At 44.6% G+C, this 26,704-nt stretch overlaps 2 protein-coding genes across 18 annotated transcripts in view; one reads left to right on the top strand and one right to left on the bottom strand.

Moving 5' to 3' along the window:
* Positions 1-24,594, bottom strand: part of LOC310684284 (uncharacterized protein) — a 28,455-nt gene extending 3,861 nt beyond the window's left edge. Inside the window, exons 1-7 of one of the 17 annotated variants that reach the window (XR_014514726.1) lie at positions 10,209-11,714; positions 7,902-8,142; positions 6,639-6,805; positions 5,056-5,153; positions 4,159-4,333; positions 2,997-3,114; positions 969-1,039 (exon numbers count right to left, since the gene is read on the bottom strand). Coding sequence is in view for 14 of the 17 variants with exons in the window: in XM_083455155.1 (XP_083311281.1) it covers positions 964-1,039; positions 2,997-3,114; positions 4,159-4,333; positions 5,056-5,153; positions 6,639-6,805; positions 7,902-8,142; positions 10,209-10,305 (972 nt within the window). In the remaining 3 variants the exon portion in view is untranslated. The other 16 variants (XR_014514727.1, XR_014514728.1, XM_083455156.1 and 13 more) reach the window with 16 other exon arrangements.
* On the top strand, positions 12,306-25,022 carry LOC310684351 (guanylate-binding protein 1-like). The gene is made up of 12 exons (XM_083455361.1): positions 12,306-14,342; positions 15,044-15,581; positions 16,574-16,799; positions 16,989-17,116; positions 17,720-17,829; positions 18,484-18,689; positions 18,840-19,073; positions 19,503-19,783; positions 21,194-21,406; positions 22,444-22,546; positions 23,301-23,494; positions 24,442-25,022. Exons 3-12 carry the CDS (start codon positions 16,625-16,627, stop codon positions 24,568-24,570), a joined length of 1,773 nt encoding a protein of 590 aa, XP_083311487.1. The 5' UTR covers positions 12,306-14,342; positions 15,044-15,581; positions 16,574-16,624; the 3' UTR covers positions 24,571-25,022.
* The last annotated feature ends 1,682 nt before the right edge of the window (positions 25,023-26,704 follow it).

The raw sequence follows: 26,704 nt of genomic DNA, 5'->3' as shown, positions 1-26,704 counted from the left end.
GTAACCAGCTCATAGCTCTGGACTCCTTTTCCTCGCCAGAGTTAAGAAGAAAAAAGGAAAGTGGTAGCAGCAATAAGAATGACACAAAACCGGCCTCTGCTGCAGGACAGGTCCTCAATTTTAATCTAGCCCCAGGTTGGCTTGTGGTATGGGCACTTGCAACATGGAATATTTTAATAAAGGTTTCCGATTAGAATAGGATGGAGATGCAACTCTGGCTGCTTTCCATGTATACAGAGTGAAGTATAGACCAATTATTAGTCATTTTACCAATTGCCTGTGCCAAATAACAATTCTTTGATTGAATGGATATCATTTAGCCTTGCCAATCATTGCTCGTGTTCTCCCCAGCTGTGCATTCTGCTTGGTCCAATTTAAAGGGCTGGAAAGGAATAGGAGTTGTTTCACTTTCCAAGGGATAATGTTTACTGTTTCCAACACAGTTCCTCTTTTGCAGCCAGAGCTATGGCATTTCATAACTTAACATTAGACCAAAGAGCATGACTGGCTGACTGTCCCACTTTTACCCTCTCCCACTAAACCACTGGACCAGCCCATGAAAACCCTCTACCAATATAAGGCCCTGGCAAGTTGGGGCCTTCTTATGGCAGAGAAGCAATCACCTACAAAATCATGGGACTTTTATAGGGGAAGCATCAGTTCTACTATTAGTAAAGAGGTTGCCCATTCCAAGACCTTGAACTACTCTCCATTTCTCTGTGACAAGCTAACACACCTGTGAGCCACCAACTGGAGAGACATCAGGAGAGAATCCTTACCATACACTGGCATGTGTGTATTCGCCCTCCCACAGAACAGGGCAGACTAAATCATTCCGACTGCCAGCTTTGCTACCTCCTGCAAGATCACTGAAATGTGTGTTCCCATCTTTCAGGAAGGAGGGAGAAGGTAATAATTCCAGCTCACGGGCAATTTTTGTGCAAGACACAAGGACCAAAATACCTGACCTCCCAAAGGTGCAGCCTTTGGACGTCTGCTGAAATCCATGTTGCCACTCAGGGGATTCAGGGCCATGCGGCTGGAAGAGGGTGGATGGGAGGGGGAAGAGAGAGAAAGACAGAGAGCACATTCAATCCTGTTTATAAAGTTCCTTACTGGCAGCTTGTCTCCCACTCGCCTTCTGTCCTTGCTAAACCACAAACTGTTGAGGGGGAAGAGGGGCTTTTGCATCTGTCATTCTCCCAAGTTCACTTTACATTTCCACCCACAACTTGCTGTTTGCAGTAAATGTTTGTTAGTATAGACAGCTGTTGCTGAACCAGTGCCAAAGAATAAGAGATAAATAATAGATTAGGTAGTATCTTCCATGGAGCAATTTCTGTTTATTCATTATACAGGACCTGAAGTTACATGGAACTGTTAAAATTGTTCTTTAAAGAATTTGTGCAAATACATTATTCTAGCAGTAAAGGCATATACCACCCGCTGGTTCCACTCATAACAAGACAATTATTCTAGCACTGTCTTTGCTATGTCTACTTCATATCTGTGACTTTGTGCTTTCACTAGATTCTTCTGGATCAGGGATAGGAATGTTTTTCAGCCTGAGGGCCACTTTCCCTTGTGAGTAACCATCTGGGGGCCGCATGCATGCCCAAAAGTGGGTGGAGCAATGGATGTGATGCTTTCTTTGTTGTAGGCCAAGCAAACGTCAGAGGTTTTCCCTCTCCACCCTCCATCCAGGCAAGGAAAGAACATCTCCACACTTCAAGAACATATTCAACCAGGCAAAAAATCTTGGTTGCAGAACAGGGCTACTGAGGTGTGTTGCCTGGGGAGAGTTCTGAGGGCCACATTCGGCCCCTGAGTCTGAAGTTCCCCACTCCTGCTCTAGATTAAGACTTCTGTGTAACTGGAAAGTTTGAATATTTCCTTTAGCAACAGAAGTTGGCCAAAAGGCTCATCAGCTTATCTGCTTTGTATCTCATAAATTTCTATAGCAAACTCTACCTTTTATACTTCCCTTTGACTTCACTGTAATTACTTTAGTAACTTCACCTTCTACTTACAATGTAATTTACACAGAGAAGTAGATCACATAATAAATAACCCATCTTAAATCATGGGCCTTGTGTCTAGCGGAGACTTATTCCTCAACAGCCCTGACATTAGCTGGATTAGCCCTTTCTTGGGATTAGTGAGCTAATATACACCCTGATACTGTAAACATTGTGGCAGAAGTCAGTCCTATTGACATTAATTGAACATTTATGCTAAGTGCACTTAGGATCGTAGCCAAAAGGCATGTTCATTCCCACGTGTGGGAGGCACTACCTGATGGCGAAATCAACCATGTGATTAATACCCAGAGGTACTATTACCAACTGTTTGCTCTCTGTCTTGTCCTGGCTTCTTGTTTTTGAATCCTCAGCAGAGCAGGGAGACAGAACATTACAGCTGCCAGACTTTCCTTAGGGTGTTTACACAACTGTCATGTGCATAAACATTTTGGACCAGAAAATATTTCATAGAGAGCAAATATTTCATCATATAGTGTGGACAAAATGTGAGTGGACAGGTGGTAGAATTGCCAGCTCAAAAGTTCAAACTTACTCTGGAGCTATGTTACTTTTTACAGACCTCATTCAACATGTTATGCTTGGGAATGTGATATGGCCAGGGCCACCTCTTTAAAGATCTAGCAACTCTAGTGAATGTCCACATTCTTTTTACTAGATAACTCTGCAAGGACTTCTTATCATTGTGATAGGATTCCCTTATTTTCACCAGAAATGTGTTCTCATATGCAAAATAAGCAGTCATTAAATTTATTTTGCATATGGAAATATTCATACTGACCTATATTATAGTTTTTACAACTATAATGACCAAAGATTTCAGTCACCCACAGTTAAGTCTTCCTGGCTGATTAGCTGTTATAAGAGACATAGTCCTGTTTTTAAATTTTCAGTCACAGACCATTACTTAGCTTTAAATATTCCTGATGCTGGAACACCATACACAAAATACAATACCTGGGCAGATTGGCAGGTGAAGGTAAGCACCAGGACGTGCCAGGGGTCTGGTGAAACATCTGTCCTGGAGCTGTCATATAACTATCTGGCATGTACAACGCTTCATTACCATCACAACCTGCAGGGGGTGGAAAACAAGCTCAATGATTAGACCCTGAATACAGAGGCCAACATGGTGTTTACAATATAAGAAACCAGAACTAGGGCCAGCCTTTCTGAAGCAACACCTCGTTCCTCAGGGCTGTTTCAAAGAACACCGGGATGCTGGAAAGGTTACATTAAATTCTGATATAATTGCTGCTATTATCGTATAAGAAGTGCAATATACCGTATCTTTCATAGTGTGTGCTATGATCATGTAAAAGGTAAAGGTAAAGGTACCCCTGCCTGTACGGGCCAGTCTTGACAAACTCTAGGGTTGTGCGCCCATCTCACTCAAGAGGCCGGGGGCTAGCGCTGTCCGGAGACACTTCCGGGTCACGTGGCCAGCGTGACATCGCTGCTCTGGCAAGCCAGAGCCGCACACAGAAACGCCGTTTACCTTCCCGCTAGTAAGCGGTCCCTATTTATCTACTTGCACCCGGGAGTGCTTTCGAACTGCTAGGTTGGCAGGCGCTGGGACCGAACAATGGGAGCGCACCCCGCCGCGGGGATTCGAACCGCCGACCTTTCGATCGGCAAGCCCTAGGCGCTGAGGCTTTTACCCACAGCACCACCCGCATCCCGCTATGATCATGTAGGTTTTATTAATTGCATGCAACTAAAATATTAGCCATCAAATCACAGGGTGAGGGTCTGTTGGCTCAGAGTGGGGCCCTGTTTGTATGAGAGACAGAGGGGGAGTGAGTGGGCTTCTATATGTGAAACAGGGAGTAGGAACTCTTTCTAAGACCACTGGTTGTCTAAAACGTTTGACGGTCTTGTGTTTGTTTTTTACCACGGTATTTGGTTTTTGTAGTTTTGCTTTTGTTCCTTGTGACAAAATTGTTGTCGGGGTTTTTTTTTTGTAATTTTTGTATGCTGTTGTTTTTACTTTGTTTAGTTTTATTAGTTGTGCCCTGCTCTGTGACTGAAAATGTTCAGTGAAGAGCAGACTACTAAATGCAACAAAATAAATAAATAGATTACACCAGATTTATTACTAGAGAAATTGGTCACCCACCTAACATACCTTGAAATTGAAAAGAATGTTCCTGAGGCAAGAATGGGCAGAAGGGTGCAGGGGGCATAGGAAGCGGAGGGGGGAACCAAGCAGTATGAGGTGGTTGATGTCCTCTAAGGGCCCACGGCAGTTCTGTCACTTTAGAGCAGTGAGGGAGAGGCAACCAAGAACATTCCTACAGAACAATGCACAATGCAATGCAAATACAGCTTATAAATATTGCAAACATCATATCAATTATGGTATTTCCTCAAATAAAAGAAGCAATTTTTTAAAAGTTTCTGCTCAAATCATTAATTCACATGAAATATATTAATTATCGTTGGGAAATCCTGATGGCATCATAGGGGACATTTTCTGTGAGGTTATAGCCAGAGAATCAGTCAAGTCTCCTAGATCTTAAAGGAGTGAAGGAAACAAAGGGAGGCATCACAGGCTACACCTAGATTCCAGAGCATTTTGCCAGGGAGAACACCTTTCCACTCTCTGGCACTGCCCACGCCTGCCAAGCCTACTGTTGCAAGGAGTTCCACAGGCTCAGGTTGGATATATAAGGGGAAGTAGCCCTTATCAAAAATAAAACACCCCTAAGTGCTAATAGTGACTCCAGTGTTATGCTGGCAAACGTACATGAGGCTGGCTACTTTATGTTTAATTTGATGATATCAAGACATCTACATTTCAAGGCTTCCAGCTTTATTTCATTTCTCATTTCCTGGCCATTTTGCTAACAACTCTATGACAACAAAGCTGAGTTTAGCTTTGGAAAAGGCATATTGTTGCCAGTATAAAGGGAAGACCGGAAATCTCTTTCTGCAAGTGCCAACCACAATCTACTGTTAAAATGACCCCATCAAATAAGAAGACAAGATAAGTGATCTAGTCCCTTTTCCTCACCTTCCTGGCTGCTCTCCGCCTTTGTCTTCGTAGGAGTCCTGGAACCCCTCTGAGTCCATCCTCTGAATCTTTCAAGGGTTCTTCATTCTCTTTCCTGCCTGTACAACAAAAGAGAAGAAGCTTGTGGGTCACTAGCTGTGAACTGGAATGTTGCCTGAATTTTGAAAAAGTCATGTAATGGTAGTTCATTTGGTGTCTGTCATGCTGCACAGCAAAGGGAAGCAGGGCTATTTCATTGACTCTGCTGCAGGTCTGTGCAGAGCTTGTCTGAGACCTGGGGCCTGAGGCTTGTTCTTGGCATGACAGCACAGGTCCAGCAGGCCCCTGGCAGGGCACCCTGGCCCTCTTAGCCTTCCAAGGTCTGGGGCAAGTGTACCTGGCTGCAATCCCCCCCCCCAGGTCTGCTCTGATGAGAGACTAACACCTTCGACCCTCCCTGAGCTGTCCCCAGCAGCACTATTCCATCAGATTATCTGAAGTTGGTTGTTTAAGAACTGAAACTTTAAGAACTGATGCCTGAGTTTGCTTACCGCCTCCCTTCCCGCTTTCCCCTTGTTTGCCACAAGATTTAGATTAAACTTGAGGGCAAGGACTGTCTTACAAAAATAGTTAGTAAGAGGCTCAAGGAGCCTTTTCAGTGCAAAATAATGGAGTAAAAAATACTTAAAATAAATAAGTGTATTTATTATTTAAAATCTGACAAGCAGCCAATTTACCTCCTATGATACAGTATTTATTTATTTATTTAAGACATTTTTACTCAAGTCTTCAGCCAAAAAAGATTCCTAGAGCTGGCTTACAAATGTCAGTAGTGCAACAGTCCCTGCCCACAGTCTTACAACCTAAAAGACATGACAGAAAAAAGAAAAAAGGAAATGGGAAGAATTAAAAAAGCAAACACAGGCACAGAATGCTTCTAAATACCAGCCTGAATGGATTTTTTCAAGGAGAGAAGGAGCCAAAGGTTGCTGGACTTGCAGCAATCTCTGAGTCCCTGACCCTAAGGACAAAACTACACACATATTTTAACAACCACCCCACAAACAGGTTTTTTTTTTTGAGAAATTCAGTTTCAGGAGGATAATTTTGGAGCATGAAAAATTGTGGGGAGAACGCACTTAACCCTCTTCCCACTTGTTAATTTTTGTGTGTACTCTTAATCAGCTTTTCCATCTAAGTTCAAAGCATCTGTTTGCAAGGGCTCATGGAGCTGAATTTGCAAAAAACATTCCTTGCCAGCACAAATCCTCATTTATTTCATTGCAGCCATTCACATCGGACATATATTTTCTGCTCCCCTATGTTTGGCGGCCTGTCTTATTATTGTTATATATGTATTTATACCCCGCCTTTTTCTCTGGTGGTGTTCTTTTGTTTTAGAACTCAGAGGCGATTGAGAAAGTCAGTTGCTCCCATATAAGCTGATGGGATTGTATATATAATTAATGCTAAAGGCTATAATCCTAAACACATTTAGGACTGGAAGCAAATTCAGATCAATTAGGAGTACAGTTCAGTCCTTTGTATTTTTTTTATTTATATAATTCAATGTCCCATGTTTTCCTGTTCTCATAGCAGCTTACCTATGTCTCCCCTGCATGGTTTGATCCCTTTTGGTAGTTTGGGCGGGTGGAGAGAGCTTGATGTGGGACTGTCTTGAAGCTGCAGCAAACCACTGGTCAGCTTCCTCAGCTCCATCTCCTGCTGCCTGCGCAAGGCCACCTGGGCAGCCATGACCCGGCGTCTCTGCCTGGGAGGAGAAACCATTAAATAAAGAATTAAAGTGGTAGAGTGGGGAAATACAAATCACACACAAGCAAAGAGTTCTTGGTCTTTTCTCTACGATGTAACAAATCCTGCTTTTCTCCCTTTGGAGCAGAGTGGTCCAACACATGGCCTTTGAGGCCTTTTTTGCAGCCCTTGGCAACATTTGATGCCCCCCACTCCTGGGCTACGCTTTGGGAAGAAGGTGTGAGGGCTCTCTGGCAGGGTCCTAAGGTCCTACCGCCTCCTTCCCAAAGCCTAGTTAGTGCTTCCTCAGCTTTGGGAAGGAAGTGAGAGGGATCTAGAACCCTGCCGGAGCCTAGCACCTCCTTCGCAAAGCATGGCGTCTCGCTGGCCGGCTTTGGAAAGGCAGTGCAAAGGTTTGGGGTGGGAGCATCAAGTTTTGGCTTTGCTTTCCTCCTCCCATGTGACAAGGCCATAGCTGTCAACTTTCAGATTTGAAAATAAAGGCTCAGCAGCCTCGAAAATAAGGGATCAGCAGCCTCACCTGTCCCAGGGACAGTCTAGAGGATATTTTAACAATCCGCCATAACAGCGGGAAGCAGCGCTGGAATAAGGGAATTTCCCGCAAAAAAGAAAAGAAAAAAGGGAAGGTTGATAGCTATGGACAAGGCAGTGTATGTAGCCTGCTGGTTCCATGTTGAAGTATTCTTGCGGCCTACTTGGTATGAAAAGTTGGCCTGCCCTGCTTTGGAGTTTCAGATGCACATTTAACCTTCCTGGTTCTCCAGTCATACCCTCCCAAGATTGCCTTTTTCCAGTTTTCAAAGCCATCCATGCACATTTGCATACAGATTCTTCCTTTAGGATACCGAGCAAGGAGCTGCAAGGAGTGTACTTTAAAAAGAAAAACATTGTGCCGTACATCATTGCAAGTATTAATAGGCTTCCGCGGAGCTAGCAAAGCACAAAGGTAGTGCTTGCAGCTTAATATGACGAAGGCCTTATTCATAAGGGAACAGTGCCACCTACTGAGACCAGCACTGTGCTACGTTCAACACAAATCCCCACAAGGACAGGGGCCAGCACCCACTTCCAACTTGCTTTCCCACCAGACGTACAGGATCAGGATACATTTTTCACACTGGCACCCCTGGAACTGGCAAGTGTTCTTGTGGCCTTTCAGTGGGACTCGGATGCCATGATTGCGGCAGCGGGCACAGGTTGGAGAGCGTACGATGGTGGGGAGCGCATAATCATCTTGGGTGCTGCTGTCGTCTGTGGTGGAGTCTGAAGGGGAGCACTGCATGCTTGGTGCTGCTGCAGCGTCAGGATCCTCATTGTCTCCCATGGTGTGGGAACCTGAAAGGGAGGGGAGAAACATCATGTCTCATTTCCTCTATCTAAACAGAGCCGCCCATCTTAAATGTTGACTAGAACCAGCTTTGAAGGTTTCCCGGTGCGCTCCTTGACCACTTCAAATGTATACCCTCCCGTCTCAATCTTGCAATATGCCTGAAAAGATACATTTTCTTTGCCTCTAAAATGGCATCTTTCCTATTTTAGATAGTTGCACGCTGCTGCTGGTGGAGCAGGATTACCCAAACAGAGGGTAATAAATGGGTGAGGTCAAAGGTGTGATTGCCTGTGCTGGCCTTTGACATTTTTGCTCCCAGTATGAAAATTGAAAATGACCCTAAGGTAATTGGCAGATTTTATTTTATTTATTTTTTTAATGACAAGCACATCCCAGTCCATACTTGGAAGTGAGCCTTGCCTTTTTTCTAGGGGATTCACTTTCAAGTAAGTATATTTTGGATTGCAGCCACAGAGATGGAGATTAGAGGTGGGAAAATGGCAACCCCTCTGAAATTTGATGCAACCGCTTCATGCGAAGGCCTGCTCTGGTTACGGTCACCTGGACCCCCCAAATTACCAACATTTGCTCCTGGAGAAATATGAAATAGACTCCTGGAGGAGATTATGCCGCTATAATCTTGACATGACCGAGAGGGACTCATGCCATGGAATTACTACAGAAACATGACATAATTTTAAAACGCTGGGGTGTGCTTGAAGCCAGGTTGCTGTTGGGGAAGTATTGGAAGGGCACTTCATGCACGGTGTCCAAATGAGGTGAAGTTAAGGCACAGCAGTTGTGTGAAAGTCAGGACACTGTGGGTTTACGAGGGAATTGTGTCACTAGATAGCCAAGTTAAGTACCTGAGTGTGACTACAGGCAATAGTGACACCATCTTGTTTTTGACAGGATGACGGGATCCTGTGGGATGGTTGCTAGTGATGCCCTCACAATGAAGGTGTGTCAATACTATGAAAAAATTGTTGGGTGAGGAGAATGCAGATTTTATTTCCAAAGGCTAATTAAGGTTCTGAGGCAACATTTTTATAGCATTACCATGTCACTTTGAAACCGATATATATATTGGCTACGGGATACTTTTGTGGAGCGGCGTGACAAAAAAAGGAGAACTGAAGAGCATTTCAGAACGCTATAAAAGGCAAGCAAGCATTCATGCACATAAAACGGTTCCTAGAGCCCTTGCTTTAACTCCGACGTCAAACAACCAATCACAGCATGCCTATCATTCGCTGCTTGGACGGCGAGCCAATGAAAAGTGGCCTTTTATTACTCCTTTAGCCCCCGTGACCAGACAAAAATCATTCGTTCGCCCCCGCGCCTCGCCAGGTTGCTACTTTGAGTCCTTTCTGCTAAACTGTCGCTCTTCCCTCCCAACTGCAAAAAAAGAGAGAGCCAATCAGCGACGAGAGCGTCCCAGGCTCGAGCGGTGTGGGGTGGTAGTTAGGAGAAGTCCGCTCAAACTATTGAGGGGAGGAAGCTAGCAACAGTTGGGCTGAACCATTGTGGGGGAAATAGGGGGAGAAGGGGAGGACCACTGTGTTTCAAAAACAGTGCTGGTGAAAAAAGTTGGCGAAGGGATGCCTTAAAAAGCAAAATAATATGCTCGGGGCAGATCAGTGGAAAATACAGCGCCCACAGAATGCTCTGGTTCCCTCCAAAATTTTGGGTGGTTTGCCCTGAACCAATGAGTAATGAAGAATATACTGTACGTGTATAGATAAGATAGAATCAGCAAGAGATCCAAGAAAGGGATCGAGCCTCTCAGCTAAACGACTTGGATGGAATTCCCCTCACCCCTAATTTGGGTGAAAGGCTATTACAACAAAAATGAAAAACCCAAGGGCAATATTGATGGTTTTTAAAAGTGCATCAGCCACCCAAAGGCCTCCCCCCCCTCCGCCCCCAGTGTGATAGGAGTCTGAAGCTATTCCCCATTCCCTGCTTCTTTATGTGAAGCTTTTTGAAACAAAGTTATGATTTTTTATTTTTTTGGCTTTTAGCTTATTAAATTAAATGCAGCTTGAATCAGTAGCTGGGATTGGTGCACCTCTGTGCTGCAAAATAAAGGGTATCATCCCAAACTGAATTGTCACTGTATTTATGTTCCATCTTCCCTTCAAAGAGGTCTTTTTCTCTTCACCCATTTTACCCTCACAACAATGCTGTGAAGTAAATTACACTGAGATGGCCCAAGGTCACCCAGCGTGCCTCATGGCTGACGGGATTCCGATGTACTCTGCTCTTGTTATTTATTTTATTTACTTATTTACTTTCATCAGGTCTATCAACCATTTTTTTCTCATCGTGATAGAGCTAAAACCAAAATTTAAAATACTGACCAGGATTTCTCCAACATTGTTCTAATCACATTTACAACTCCTTTTTTTTACCTGTCAGTTAGCTACCAAAATAAACCATCCATTTATATTTATATACAAGACTGCTATGAATATAATATGTGGGGGTGCGGATACTGTCTTGAGATTGACAGATATGAAAGAGGGACATGGAATAAAAATGCAAGCTTGTAAATAAATCCACACACGTTACTAGCCTGCAATGTTATTAAAACAGCCCACTAAGAATTATACATTTCCTTGCTAGCTACAGAGGAGGCGAGTCACAGAAATGCAGGCTGTTAATTCCGATTTCAAGCTATTCCACTGAAAGGGCAATGGGAGCTGCAGAGAGACTTAGGGGCTAGTTGATAATATATTAGTCAAACTGTTGCAGGCCAAATCTGCTGTCTCACTAGAACAATTACTCGTGAGTCGGGTTGAAGAAAGAGTCCAAAAGTTTATTTACTGCAGTAAATAGGTTCAGCACGGTCACCTCCACAAAGGCTGAATGGGGGGGACGACCTCCCAGACCTTTTACAGTGGTACCTTGATTCTCAAACAATCCGTTCCAAAAGTCTGTTCCAAAACCAAAGCGTTCCAAAACCAAGGTGTGCTTTCCAACAGAAACTAATGCAAAATGGATTAATTCATTCCAGACTTTTAAAAAACAACCCCTAAAACAGCAATTTAACATGAATTTTACTATCTAATGAGACCATTGCTCCATAAAATGAAAGCAATAAACAATGTACTGCAGTCACACAATCAATCAATCAATCAGTAGCTGAACTGGGTTCCACACAGCCAAAAAACAAACAAAAACGCAAAATAAATAGCAAAAACAGACAGACCTCAGCGTAACACTCAAAACGGAAGTGTGGCACTCAAAATGGAGCACATTGGCTTTCAAAAAAAGTTCACAAACTGGAACACTTACTTCCAAGTTTGCAGTGTTTGGGTTCCAAGTTGTTTGAGTACCAAGGTGTTTGAGAACCAAGGTACCACTGTATAGGTTTTAGAGATAAAAATCCGATCAAACTGCTGCAGACATTTGCAGAGAGTAGCTGGCAGAATACTCATTGGATACAACTTTCTAGATGTCCAGCCTGCAACTTGACGTGTGTCCAGCCCTTCTAGGGCCCCTTGCTTCCAAAGTTTTGAAGCCTACATAGATACAAGCCTACATACTAAAGAAAGGAGAATTGTAGTCTGAGATTTATGTTCACCTAGATAACAAGCCTACAAAAGGGGAGTTGTCCTTGGTAAGCTGGCACAGCCAGACTCCCATAAGTTCACTCCCTGAATGCCTTATCTTTGGTATTTCCAGCAACTGGGCTATGTGTCTTTTATGAACAAAACAAAACTATTATGAACAAAGGATTTTAACAGAACTCCAATATATCATTCAGTTGGGACTTTTTTTTTATAGGTTTCTCACACAAAACATAGGGACACGGGTGGCGCTGTGGGTAAAACCTCAGTGCCTAGGACTTCCCAATCGTATGGTTGGCGGTTCGAATCCCCGCAGCGGGGTGAGCTCCCGTCTTTCGGTCCCAGCTCCTGCCCACCTAGCAGTTCGAAAGCACCCCTAAAGTGCAAGTAGATAAATAGGTACCGCTTTATAGCGGGAAGGTAAACAGCGTTTCTGTGTGCTGCACTGGTGCTGGCTCGCCAGAGCAGCTTCGTCACGCTGGCCACGTGACCCGGAAGTGTCTCCGGACAGCGCTGGCTCCCGGCCTATAGAGTGAGATGGGCGCACAACCCTAGAGTCGGACACGACTGGCCCGTACGGGCAGGGGTACCTTTACCTTTTACACGCAAAACATATTTTGGGGGCCCTTGGGGTCCCCCTACAATACCATTGGCCAATGCTACCTCAGTTAAGAATGAAGACAGGAATGGGAATTTCTGTGTAAACTCAAGGTTATTTTGATGGGACTGATTTCAACATACCTTTCTGATATGCCTAATGTTGGGGTGGGAATTAATTGCATATAGAAGTTAATTTGTCTCACTGATGGTCTTCTTATATTCGTGGATGCATATGTCAGGGGTGGGCTGATCTGATCAGAGCATCAGTCCCCTCTGTTATCCGTCAAAAGCAACACCAACAACTTGACAAGGATAAATGTCTGGAGGAATAATCTACTACTGACAGAATATCACAACACATAATAACAAGGGCTCATTTCCTCATCTTCCAGTTGTCACTTAGCAGCAACGCCCTTCTGCTTTATATAAGTGACAAACAGACCAGTTCCTGAGAATAAATCAGTGAAGGGAAACCCTCAGCTCACAGGCCAAATTAGGCCCACCAGGGACCCTAATTTCAGAAATGAGGCCATTTCCCTCAAACCATGTCCACCTGCTCCACATCTGGCTTTGTATGTGACACCTGGTGTGGGTCAGATAAAGTTGCATCTGCAAAGGGACAATCGGAATAAATAATAAAGTGTGTGCCTGATTGCTTTTTGATTAACAACATGGCTGGGGAGGAGGGCGCTTGCAATAGCTTGGCTGAACCACTGTGAAAAATAGATGCAGAATGATAAATAGAAGGAAAGGGCAGAAATCACTGTGTTAAAAGTAGAGTAGGGAGAAAAAGATGGGGAGAGGATTCCTTTGAAAGTGGAGTAAAGAATGAAGTATAAATGCTATTTTTGGCATGTTCCTGAACGGAGGAGTGTAGCCATATATATTTATTTTGATTCCTCGGATTTCCCCAAACCATAAAACAGCACAAACAAAATTAAAAATTGTGTGCTGGGCAGGGGAATTAAAACAGGACAAAACAAGAAAACAAAAACAAGGTGCACCTGCAGAAATCTGTTTATGTGCCCTACCAGTACATAACTGGTGTAACAGAATTAATAAATTAGAAGGTGGGGACAAACATAAAAGGTAACACCTACTGGTATAAATTGTAAATTACTCCCCAGATACAAATTTAAATACATATGGGTCTCAATTAGTCTAATGCAATTTGAATGGTGGGGTGGGGAGTAGATTAACAGCTAAACAATGCTTACATATGGACAAGCCCGATGGGAACACCTTCTTACAGACCATCCTGCCTGCACCTTAAGGTCAGTGGATGATACCTGGCCGGTGGTCCCTGCGCAGGATGAAGTGCATACCTCTGGGACCAATGGAAGGACCTTTTTAGTGGTGGCTCCATGGCTCTGGAATGTTCTCACTAAGATGTGCCTAGCCAGATTATCATTTTGTTTTAGAAAGCAGGTGAAGGCACACCTATTCCAGCAGGGGAATTGTGACTGAAGTAATGTGAAAATAGTTTGATGCCGCTGCTTTTGTTTGCAAGTCCTTGTGTGGCTTATTATTATGATGTTGTTGTAAAGCACCCTGTGGCCTGTTGGCAACACTTATTTTTAAACAAAATGACAAATCAGCATCTGTGTTGGCTACCCCTTGTCATAGACTGTGCTTTTTGGATTGCATTGCCATTTGAAAAGCTTGTGGTGCAGTTGATCTGTTTCAGATCAGAATCTCTCCCAGTCCCACCCCCACCTGGAGACTGAACCTGGGACCTTCTGCATGCAAAACAGATGATATACCACTGAGCTGCATTCCTTTCTCGTACATCTCTATCTTTGGAAATTGCTACCCTATATTTCCAGGAACTGCTGATGCTCATTCTGAGAAAGAGGAATAAGAGCAACATTGTTTTGGAGAACACAGGCAGAAGTCTTTCTTTGTGGAAATATTGCTTAGTGTCAGCACTGAAAAAGCTTTCTGTGCAGAATTGGCAAAGATCAAGGGGTCAAAAACAGTGTTCCCATTATGGGTGTATGGGTTTCACTTTCTTCCCTCCTCACAGCACTGTTACCGGAAAAATCCGAGGGCTCCCTTGGACAAAAAGTAAAGACACCAACCAGAGTAAATTGGAGCAAATCAGCAGCCTGTAGGCTTGGCCTTTATTGTACTGTTGCAGCAGGGTGTTCCCCTCACTCGCAGGAGAGAGGAAAGACCCAGAACAATGGTGTGCAAGACCTTAAAAAACTTTTGAAATTCCCCTCCTCTAGGTCAAGCCCACCCCCCAGAAACATCATGCATACATTACAGAAAGGAGGGGTTGAGGGAGGAGTTGTGGTGGTAACCTGAGTGTCCTGTCACCTGGCTGGTTCCTCCTTTCTCCCCTCCCCATGAGTACTTTCCAGGTGACAAAGGGGAGATTGCAGTTTCCTGCCCCCTGAGGGGAAATCCAATCACTGTTCTTTTGTTATAGTCCAGGTTGAATCCACTCGTGTATGCAGGGTTGATGGTTTTCTGTCTGAAACCATCAGGGTTGGCATAGCAACTGGGCAGGGCTCCTGTGAATATGCTGCTCTGCTCAAGGAATTATGGTGGCCTGTATCAAACCTTCCCCATTTTGTAGTCTTTCCTTCATGGAGTAAAATAAAAGTGGAACAGTGCAAATCTGATGTATGGTTGATCTTCTATGAATTTATAACAGAAGTGTAGCGTATGTAGTGTGTGAGAAGTCTGTACAAACTGAATGATGGGGGGGGGGTTCCTGCTACAGCACCAAATGGGCAATACTTCTTCTGTGCAAACAGGAGAATTTCATATTGACTTAAGCACTGACGTTGACCGGAAATGCCGTAGCTGTGGGCTGAGTCACCAAGTGCTGGGAGCCAAGCAGCTACAGGGCAGCACATCATGTGTCAAATTTAGAGCTTTGTGAAGGGATTGTGCAGTTTGCCCTGCTCAAACAGTGGGATCTTCTAGCCTCCAGCACCTCCACCTCACCCCTCATTCTTTAGTCAGCTGAGAACAAGCAGTCCTGCTGGCTGGTTAAGACAGGAAACCAAAAGGGAAACTGAAACCTTTTCTTTAGCAATTCTAATTCCAGTCAAAGCATCTAGTGAGGGGAATTCATGTGAGCACTACCATAAAAAGCCACTGGGGTTTGCAGTCAGAGCAGGAGTGTTGTAAACTGCTCCAAGCACACATCTGTGGGAAAGGCTTCAGCAGCTGCAGCCCCCTCCTGAGTTTCCTCCTGGCTGAAGTGCCCTGCAGAGAGACTGCTGCCAAGCCAGACCAGCCAGAAAATTACCTATGTGAGTACCACCTTTTCTCTCCACAGTCCTGCCTAGCTGTCAGCTTGAGAGAAACAGCCACAAGCCCTGGATTTCAGACTTTCAGGCTGGGGAAGAAATGACTTGGGTCAAATCAAGGCAGGGCTGGCAGGATACATCTTGCTGAGTGTGGCGAAGCAGCAAATGCTTTCTATTTGTGCCCTGTCTTGCTGGCTATGCAAGGAATTGAGGAAGTAGTCAAGTGATTCTGGCACCTGAGGCAGAAAACCCCACAAATGTCTTGGCAGTGAAAACGCAGTAATAATAAATAACAAACATAGAATCATAGAATCATAGAATCATAGAGTTGGAAGAGACCACAAGGGCCATCGAGTCCAACCCCCTGCCAAGCAGGAAACACCATCAGAGCACTCCTGACATATGGTTGTCAAGCCTCTGCTTAAAGACCTCCAAAGAAGGAGACTCCACCACACTCCTTGGCAGCAAATTCCACTGTCGGACAGCTCTTACTGTCAGGAAGTTCTTCCTAATGTTTAGGTGGAATCTTCTTTCTTGTAGTTTGTATCCATTGCTCCGTGTCCGCTTCTCTGGACAATTTGCGGCCTTTTCCTGATGCACAAAAACAGCTGCCCGCCCCTCTACCTAATGATAGGGCTCATCCTGGAGTGAGTGAATAGTTTCATAGTTCTTGAAGAAAAGCACTCAGAGATCCTATGGGCAGCCCTTCCTTTATCTAGCTAAGGGATGGGGAATCTCAGGTTCGGGTGCCAAATGTTACCCTGTAGGCCTTGGGACCACACCTCCTCTGCCCAAGAGATTTTGCCTAACTGAAATATGTCCTTTCATTTTGCTGTTTTAAAATGGTGGGAGTCGCTCACATTCACTGCTCTGGCCCAGAAGCTTGCCCATGAGGAAATGCCCTTGGGGAAAATGTTTCCCAACCTCGACCCAGCCTTTCCAGGGGAAATAACCTGAGTGCAGAAGCAGAGCTTGGAATTTCTTTTTCTCTTTAGATTCCTCAGCCTCTTTCCTGGGCTGCCTTCTGAACTGCTCAGCCAAGCATAATGGAAGAGCCAATGTGTCTGATTGAGAACAACCCCAAGGAACAGCTGCGGGTCAACCAGGAAGCCCTGAAGATCTTGCAGAGCATCCAGCAGCCAGTGGTGGTGGTGGCCATTGTGGGACTGTACCGCACTGGCAAGTCCTACCTCATGAACAAGCTGGCAGGAAAGAAGAAAGGTGAGTCTGCAGTAGAGGTAGAGACTTTGGGCTGGATGGGGCCAGCAAGGTACATTCAGATGTTGCTTCATTTAGGTAACCGCTTTTTCAGATATCGGAGAATTCCACACTAAGAGGACCATATTCTGAGATTACTGCTGATCCCCTCGTATCTGATTCCCTTATTCCTGTCTCATTTGATCCCTATAGGCTTCTCTCTGGGGGCCACGATTCAAGCACAAACCATGGGCATCTGGATGTGGTGCCTTCCTCACCCCAAAAAGCCTGACCACACCTTGGTGTTTTTGGACACAGAGGGGCTGGGCGATGTGGAGAAGGTAAGTTGGAGACACAGAGCAGCTATTGTTTGGGGGAAGGGCCATAGCTTAGTGGTAGGGCAGCTGCCTTGCATGCAGAAGGTCCTAGGTTCAATCCCCGATATCTCCAGGTAGGGCTTGCCATTTGTGTCTCACGCCTTCATTGTATACCTTTAGGCACCAGGCAAAAACATTCCTTTTCAACTAGGCTTTGGCTGATTAATATTCTACAGCCTTTTAAAATGTTTGGGGGGTATTGTTTTCTTTTCTTTAACTATTTACTTTTGTTTTTACCTTTTACCCAGAGATCTTGTGATGAAGGGTGGTTCAGCTGGGGAGGGCGGGATATAAATAAAATTATTATTATTATTATTATTATTATTATTATTATTAAAATCTTAATTAACAACAACAACTATACAACAGGAGAACAAGGCTAATCAGGAGCACTTTAAAAGCTCTCAGGTGAGGAAGGATCCTCATAGGAGTAAGTCAAAGGTGAGGGAGTGCGAGCAGAAAGGGATCAACCAGGCAGAGTTCTTTACTGTGTGTAGGGATGCAGCCTAGGTGCAGATCAAGTGTGTAACAGGATTCTGCACTAATTACTTACATCCCACCCTACAGAGCAATACTGCGAATGACTCCTGGATTTTTGCCTTGTCCATTCTGTTAAGCAGCACCTTTGTATACAACAGCATGGGCACCATTGATCAATATGCTCTGGAGAAACTGCAGTATCCTTTGTACAAATTGTGTCAGGCAGTTCACTGCCAGTTTTCCTGCTTTGCAGTCAGAATAGATGGTGTGTAGATGCTTTCGGTAGCAATGTAGCTGTATGTGCACGCTGGGAAATGCCTCTTCGTACATACATTTATTTTCACCACACTGGTTTCCAGGAAACACACTAATGGACAAATTCAAACGATGGTGAACAAAACTGTGATAATAAATAAGACAGCAATTTTTAATCAGTTAGCTGGTTAGATTTCTTTGGGAGGGAAACAGCACTAAAAAAAGACACCTCTCCAATGAGGCAGCAAAAATCTGTTAATTCATTTAAATTCAAGTCCTATTGATTTTTATCAATAGAGGGCAGCTGCCTTCTTAAAAGAGTCATTCTACCTTCTCACACACACAGAAGGAATGCCTCTTCTAGTACTGTGTCTGCTATGTCGCATGCATACATCATCTGAAAACGAAGGAATTGTGCTTTTTGATTTGGAATTACTGTTTTTATCTAGAAGCAAGATTTATCTAACTGGGTGACATTTCTAATAAGGCCCTTAGGAATAGTGAGGAGGGATAGAGGAGGAAAGGTGAGGGGTATTTGAGAGATTACTGCCCTGTGAAGTGGAAGAGGCATCGTAATTTCCTTAGTGTGATCCCAGGTATGTGACAGAGCTGACTAAGTGCATTAAGGTGAAGAGCACACCTGCAAAGGACTCTGAGGGTGAAGAGGAAGATTCGGGTGACTTTCTCAGGTTCTTCCCAGCTTTCGTCTGGGCTGTGCGTGACTTTTCGTTAATGCTGAAACTGAATGGGAAACCTATCACTGAAGACGAATATCTGGAGAATGCCCTGAAGAGGAAGAAAGGTACTGAGAGTCGGAGGGATCCAAGCCTGGATGAGTGCCGGATTTAGGACGGTGTGGGATGTTCCCCCTCACAAGGGGTCGAGCCAAGGGGGCACAAAATAATAGCAGCAGCAACAATAATAACCTTATCTGTGATTCTCTCTCTCTTAGACAACCCAGAGAAGTTGGACCTTGCCAAGAAATGCATACGCCAGTATTTCCCCAGCCGCAAGTGCTTTGTCTTTGACCGCCCGGCCTCAAGGCGAGCTTTAGAGGAACTGGAGGACCTCCCTGAATCTAAACTGAATCCTGACTTTCTGGAGCAGGTTCAGCATTTCTGCAGCTATATTCATGAGCAAGCTCAGACAAAAGTCATCCAGGGAGGGCACACGGTGACAGGGACATGTGAGTAGAGGCAAAGGGAGTGGGTTGAGTGGCTCATGGGGAATCCTGGGTGGAGAGGCTGGGGTTTCACCATGAACTTCAGGATACAGCCAAATGGTTTATGGACTGGAATATGTTTTTGTTTATGGACCAGAATACTTTTTGGTTGTTTTTTCTGCAAGAGACTAAGGGCCTTTCAACACTTCCACTTGCCCCAGACTTTTGCACAATTTGTGCTGGACCATTACCACTTATTTGAGAGCTTTTTCATATATCCTGAACTATCTCATCATCATCATAAATATTTATACCCTGCCCATCGGGCTGTGCTTCCCCAGCCACTCTGGGCCGCTTACATTAGTTCATCATTTATCCATTTTTACTCATATCATATCCAATCACATTAATATCTTATTAAACCATATTTCTCTCCCTTCCTACCCCTTGCAGCACTGGGGCTTCTGGTGGTGACCTATGTGGACGCCATCTGCAGTGGCTCCATACCCTGCATAGAGAACGCGGTGGTAGCCTTGGCGCAGATTGAGAACACAGCTGCTTTGCATGAAGCCATTACATACTATGAAGTTGAGATGGAGAAACACTTGAAGCTGCCCACCGAGACTATCGAGGAGCTGCTGGAAGCGCATGCCCAATACGAGAAGGAGGCTATTAAAGTGTTCTTGGCACGGGCCTTCAAGGATGTCAATCACGAGTACCAGAAGGAACTTGGGGTATGGGGATTAACTCACCAGTGGGCATGAGATAGGGGGCTCTCCATATCTGATATGGGGAAAACTAGGAAGGATTTTGTGTTGGATGGAAAGTTGGATACTCAGAAATAGGTATGGGGCAATATATTTCTATGGGGCAATATATTCATTCCTGTCCTAGTTCAGAGACTGAGTAGCCAAAATGCCAAGGGATGAGATCCGGCTCCTTAGCAAGGTTGTGTTGGCCATTGATTGGATGCCATTGGAAAGTTTAGGGAAGTTTTTAATATTTAATGCTGTGTTGTTGGAACACTCGATTGGGAGCTGCCCAGAGTAGCTGGGGAAACTCAGCCAGATGGGTGGGGTATAAATAAATTATTATTATTATAGTTGAGATGAGCTAAGATGCCCCCAGGAACACGGAACATCTGGCAGTCTCTTGGTTTTGTTGGGATGAAAAAGTAACCCTGTTCCCAAGGGAGGTGTTTAGAATGAGGAACTAGCTGTGGGAGGACCAGTTTGAGGAGGACAGAGGGTAGTAGGTGGGCCACCTTTTTCAGGCAAAGTAGACTTACAGCAGGTATCCACACTTACCTTTTTGCCTTGCTCTTTCTGAGCTTTAAAACACGGATTGTGCCTGGAAAGAGCGGAGGAAAGGTAAATGTGAATAAGCCCTAGGTCTTTTAGCCCTTTTTTTGCATCTCTTCTCCTTCTGGGTTGACAAATGGGAAGCCAGTTGGCACCCAGCAGAATGGACTTTCTGATCTGTATCTAAGAGTCATTTTCTCTCATGGATTTCAAGGGCATTGCAGCCTTCCTCCTGGGTCTCCCCGTGCAAGATGCAAGCAGCTTTCTACCAGCACCTGCTCAGTGCTATTTATGATAAATCTAAAAAGCAGAGTTAGGGGCATTCTGGGTGCTAACTTGCTTATTTGTTTGATGGTGCTGGGAGAGTGAGGCAAGAAGATTCCACCTAAACATTAGGAAGAACTTCCTGACAGTAAGAGCTGTTCGACAGTGGAAGTTGCTGCCAAGGAGTGTGGTGGAGTCTCCTTCTTTGGAGGTCTTTAAGCAGAGGTTTGACAACCATATGTCAGGAGTGCTCTGATGGTGTTTCCTGCTTGGCAGGGGGTTGGACTTGATGGCCCTTGTGGTCTAACTCTATGATTCTATGATGCTATGAGTAGGTAGAACAACAGCTAACTTTCAGAATAAAGTCCTTTTATTTCATACACTGAATCACACTTTGGAACCATGTTATCCGTTGCTTCCCCTTTGCACTGGTCCACTGGGGCTAGTGCCTGCAACAAGAGGGAGCCCTGAAATCCCTGGAACAGGGAATATAGGACTGTTCTCCATTAGGAAGCACCATTTGCCTCTCACCCTGTGCCCCCTTCTCTCTTCCCCTCCACTCTTCCCTCTTTCCTCCAGACCCAGCTGCATGCCAAGCTTCTCGAGTTCTGTTCTCGCAATGAGCAGGCATCATCAGATCGCTGCCAGGCTGTGCTTACACAGCTGTTCCAGGACCTGGAAGAGGAGATTGGCAAGGGGAGCTATTCTGTGGCTGGGGGCTACCAGCGCTTTCTGGATGACCAGAAGGAAAAGGTGGATCAGTATTACCTGGTGCCTGGGAAAGGACTCATGGTGAGTCAGACTTGTAGGCACAGCAACAGGAGGGATAAGAGGACATGCAACACACCCACAAACCACGTTTAGCTTCCCCCAGGGATAGATACTCTCCTTATAACTATTTTACTGTTCCTTTGCTATAATAGGTTTCTCCAGAGCTGTCGCTCCATCCCAGTCAGCAGCCCTGTCAGCATTACTGTAAGAGACACTGTGGTGCAATGGTTAGCCGCCCTGAGCCCGGCTTCGGCTGGGGAAGGCGGGATATAAATAAAATTTATTATTATTATTATTATTATTAGAGTGCTGATCTAGGATCTGGGAGACCAGGGTTCATATCCCTATTTCAGCAACAAACCCGCTGGGTGATCCTGGCCCAGTCACTGCTTCTTTGCTATCTTGCCTCACAGCTTTGTTGCAAGCATAAAATAGGGCGAGAGCCAGGCACACCACCTTCAGCTCTTTGGAAGAAAGGTGGGATATAAATGTAACCCCTGCCTCACTCCCCTGCCTTGCCCGCTCCCTGCTCAGCCCGATAACCACATTTCTCCCAGCGCAGTTCTGATCCTGAAGTGAATCAGGGTGGGAGAAGATTTCTTTAAAGGATAGTACACCTTGGGGTAAAGTAGAGGAGGAAATTACTTTTTAGATAAATTACATTTTGCTTTAATTGATTAATTAATACCCTGCCTTTTCTTCAAGTAACAGAAGGCAGTGTGAGTTGTGTTCTCCCAACCTTTCTCTTACAGCAACCCTGTAGGGTAGGCTACGGAGAGAAAGAGAGAGAGAGACTCCAAGATCTCTTCATGGCTGTGGGGGGGACTTGGACCTGGGTCTCCACAGTCTTAGTCATACACTTAAAGTAATACACCTCACTGTCTCTCTCACAAACCCAGCTCAGCTCCAGATGTGATTGGGCCATTAATCTAGATAAAGTACGAATGGCTACCCTGCCATATCTAGACTGGCCTTCAGGTTTTTGCAGTGTCTTCTTCACTGCATGCAAGCACAAAGCCAAACAATTTGCCTCACTCTACCCCTCTTCTCCTCTTTAGGCTTCCCAGGCCCTGCAAGACTTCCTGAAATCCAAGGAGGCAGCAGCCCAATCCATTTTGCGGGCTGACCGGACCCTCACGGACAAACAGAAGGAGGTTGAAGGTGAGCCCCAGTTCAGAGGCCTCCTCCACAGACAGACCTTTCAGACCCATAACAATCTTGGCTGGGATTGTTAGTTTTATTAGTTCCTGATTCCTACCAATTCCCAGGCCTCTGAATGAAAGCCAAACTAGGAACATCTTGGAGGGTACAATGATCAGACCTGCCATTTAATAATAATTTTTAAAAAATTGTAATGGCCACTGTGGAGTGGTGACTTTGACTGAGACCACAGGATGGAAGAGGAAAATGTTGCTGGGAAGATTCTTGTCAACTGATTAAGTGGGAAAGGCCCAGTAGACTGAAGTTCATTAAAATAACAATGTGACTTCCAATGATATGATAATTTATTAAAACTTGTTTTTTTATATTAAAAATCCCTGATACTGAGCTGTCACAGTAGCCCAGCTGAAATGTGATGCAGCAAAAAAAGAACTGATGGTGCTGTATACTGTTAAATACTGTGATGACGACGACAACAACAACAACAACAAATTAATAATGATTATGCTACATGAACGCCACTCATGTAAAACACATTCCCTTCCCTAAGAATCCTGGGAACTTAGTTTGTTAAAGGTGCTGGGAATTGTAGGTCTGTGAAAGGTAAACTAAAGTTCCCAGAATTCTTTAGAGGAAGCTGTGTTTTTAAATTTGATTTCAGTGTGTGTACACAACCTCCAAATACGCCAATGCAGCCTTTGCCAACCTGCGTCTTAATGTACAATTAGCATTCACCATCTCTCTTTCCCTCTAGTGGAGCGAGTCAAGGCTGAAGCCTCTGCCCGGGAAGCAGAGTTGCATGAGAAGATGAAAGATGAGGCTGTCCAGAGGGCCCAGCAGCAGGAAAAGAGTTTCGAGGAGCACAAAAGACAGTTAGAAACAAAAATGGTGGAGGACAGGAGGAAGCTAATGGCAGAGCATGAGATGGTGATGAATGCAAAGCTCCAGGTAACAATATCCTTAGTACTGTAAGCCTGATCATTTATGCAGTCTTACCAGCTTTCACTAAAGAGGCCAGAGGAGGAGGAGGAGGAGTTTGAATTTACTTTATCACTACCCGAAGGAGTCTCAAACAATCTCCTCCCCCTTCCTCCCCCACAACAAACACTCTGTGAGGTGAGTGGGGCTGAGAGATGTCAGAGAAGTGTGACTGGCCCAAGGTCACCCAGCAGCTGCATGTAGAGGAGCGGAGACGTGAACCCGGTTCCCCAGATTACGAGTCTACCGCTCTTAACCGCTACACCACACTGGCTCTCTATAAGACACTATATATCTATGCAATTTCTATGCATGTATTTTTACCCCACTCTTTAGCCAAAGAAGGCCTCCTGAGCAGCTCACAGCAAACAGTAATAAGCATTCAGGCGTACAATCTAAAAGATACAGCACAAAAAGAAAAGGGATTGGGAGGGAGGACAAAAAAAGCAACCCCAGGCACTACTTCTTAGTCACAGCGTTCTTTTGAGTCTTCTTTCTGGCAGACTAGAAGGAAGCAAGCTTCCTCTTCCTGCTGCTGCTGCCGCCTCTTTGGATGATGAATGGAGTCTGGTTTGTCTCTCTTGCCATTGTTATTTTATCTGGGGACTTGTGACCATTGGGGAGCTCTACAACATACATCCTTCAGGAATCACAGGGCCAGTTTGTGCAAGATGGCACCGTTCTAGCTGACTGAGGATGCCTGTGTCATCTTGAGATAGTCTTCAGGGACCTAACATTAGGGGGGGGGGAGCAGTTGGATTGGGGCATATGGAGAAGGGAGGAAGAAGCAATTGCTCACCTGTCTCAATTCACCACCTGAATTGGCCTAGCTCTGTCCCCGTCTCTTATTGCAGTCTCCAGCTTTGCTCTGTGATCAACTGGCATTGACTTTATTCTTTATCCCTGCCATTCCTTAGGAGCAGAGGCGGCTTCAGGAAGAAGGGTTCAACCGAGAAGTCAGCAGGCTTCAGGGCGAGATCCAGCACTTGCACTCTGTGATGAGTCAACAGCCGAGTGGGGGCCCTGGATTCTGTATGATTCTTTGAAGCTGCCGGCATTTCCAAAAGGCCCTAAATGGATGAGGAATGGGATGGAGAGGAGAGATCTACTTTGTATCTGGGCTCACTGAGTAGATATATTTGGTGTGACTTTTTGTGTGTATATGAGAAAAATGATGGCATATAAAGACAAAATGGGTGAAATTAAACAAGAAGGAAAATCTGAGTTGATTGTATTCTGTTGGTATAATAGGGTTCATGCCTTGTAACCTTGTCTTAACTATTATGTTTATGCTGCAAATAGTTCTAGCTGCTGCCTTGCAAGTATTCACATAACTATGGTTTATTTATTTTGGTTTTATTTTATGTCTGTATTTCTTCGACAGTGATTTATAATTGTATATGGACCATGTATATTGCCACTAGATCATGTTTAATAACAGTGCATTTTGCAGAACCTTATATAACAGTTTATGGACAATAAATAAATTGGAATCTGCCATGGGTAGAGGCTTCTCTGTAAAGGTAAAAAGTCTCCAGCTTGAAACAATCTAAAGGCAAGACAGTATGTGAAAAGTTTATTGGGCTTGGATGTGGGGAAATTGTGCTCAGCTATGAAGCTTTCATGGATGGGTTTTAGGAAGGGTGGAGGGAATTGCCCCCATATACATTTCAGATGACATTATTCATTAGAAGCACCTTTATCTCAGGCAAATCTGCTGCATCTTTGTATTGACTGGCTTTTGTGAACAATTACATTTCTCCAAAGTTCTTGATTGCCATTAGTCATATGCAAACCACACCAAATATGGACATCATATTTTCTCCAGGGGAATCAGACTTCTGCTGCTTGTCTCTCATACACAAACACACCTTTGCTGCTGGAGAGCACACTTCAGCTGTGAATATTTGCAGGTTTCCTATCATCTGCCTGACTGCTAAAAAGGTGATCTGGAGCCATGCTGTTCGTTGTTTTTCAGACAATTAACATTTCCACACTAAGGTCTGCCAGTGCCGTCCAGACATGGCTGTTCTATGGTCAGCTAGAAGCAGAATTATAAATGTCCACATAATCAAATGTGGCTTGATATTGCAGAAGAAATTTTGACCCCAAGGCCTCAGTCCTGGTCTGTCACCGCCAGTTTTGACCCCATGAGCATAGATGTGAAATGTAAGGTTATTTTGTCCCAGCATGAATCATTTTACACTTGAATTGCATTTGCCATTCCACCACCTGTTCACTCACTTTGGTGAGGTTCTTTTGGTACTCTTTGCAATCTCTTTTTGTTTCAACAAATCTGAACAATGATGTATCATCAGCAAACTTGGCCACCTCACTGTTTACCTCTTAACTCTAGATAATTTATGAGCAAGTTAAAAAGCACAATCTTTGGGATAATACCAATCTTTGGAAGACTGCACTTTCTTCTCCATTTGGAGAACTGTCCACTTATTCCTACCCTTTGCTTCAAGGAACTTAACCAATTCCTGATCCACAAGAGGACCTCTTATTGAATAACCTTAGCAAATGTGGCTATTTTCAGTCTCTGTCACTTAGCTCTGCGGGGGGCGGGGAGCAAGCAAGCAAACACCTATTATTCATACCCCACTCCTCTGCTTTTGTATTCAAGATGGTCCAACCCAGAGAACGCAATCATCAGGTGAAGTGGGGAGGGATAAGGAAGTGGCAGAGTTCCACTTACACTTCTCTGAATTCAGGTTGCTCCTTGTTAGCCTACTCTTTCTCTTCAAATAAGGTGGCAGTACTATGCATGCTGAATCCACTGAATCTATTCTTGTGATGCATAGGATCTGGCTGCTCCTGGGATAAGCCCTGCTGGAACAGACCAATGGCCCACGTAGCCCAATATTCTGGTCTCACTGTGGCCCAGCAGATGACTTTGAGAAGCCCACAAGCAGGGCTTGAGCACAACAGCAATTTCCCCTCCCGCCGTTTCCAGCAACTGGCGTTCAGAAGCATTCTGCCTTTGACGACAGAGATGGAATGTAGCATTGCGGTATGGAAGACGTTGATAGTCTTATCCTCCATAAATTTGTCCAGTCCTCTTTTAAACTATCCAAGTTGGTGGCCATCACTACCTCTTAGAATCATAGAATCATAGAGTTGGAAGAGTCCACAAGGGCCATCGAGTCCAACCCCCTGCCAAGCAGGAAACACCAT

This window comes from Podarcis tiliguerta (genome assembly GCF_965153285.1).
Source record: "Podarcis tiliguerta genome assembly, chromosome: 8".
NCBI lineage: Eukaryota > Metazoa > Chordata > Lepidosauria > Squamata > Lacertidae > Podarcis > Podarcis tiliguerta.
This window is presented reverse-complemented; position numbering and strand designations above follow the sequence as displayed.

What these genes read in the sequence shown, in the direction of transcription:
- LOC310684351 (XM_083455361.1), top strand. Translation starts at nt 16,625, where the DNA reads ATGGAAGAGCCAATGTGTCTGATTGAGAACAACCCCAAGGAACAGCTG. An exon ending in GGCTGGGCGATGTGGAGAAG is followed by an intron (nt 17,117 to 17,719) that starts GTAAGTTGGAGA and finishes CCCACCCTACAG; the next exon opens with AGCAATACTGCGAATGACTC. An exon ending in TGCCCTGAAGAGGAAGAAAG is followed by an intron (nt 18,690 to 18,839) that starts GTACTGAGAGTC and finishes TCTCTCTCTTAG; the next exon opens with ACAACCCAGAGAAGTTGGAC.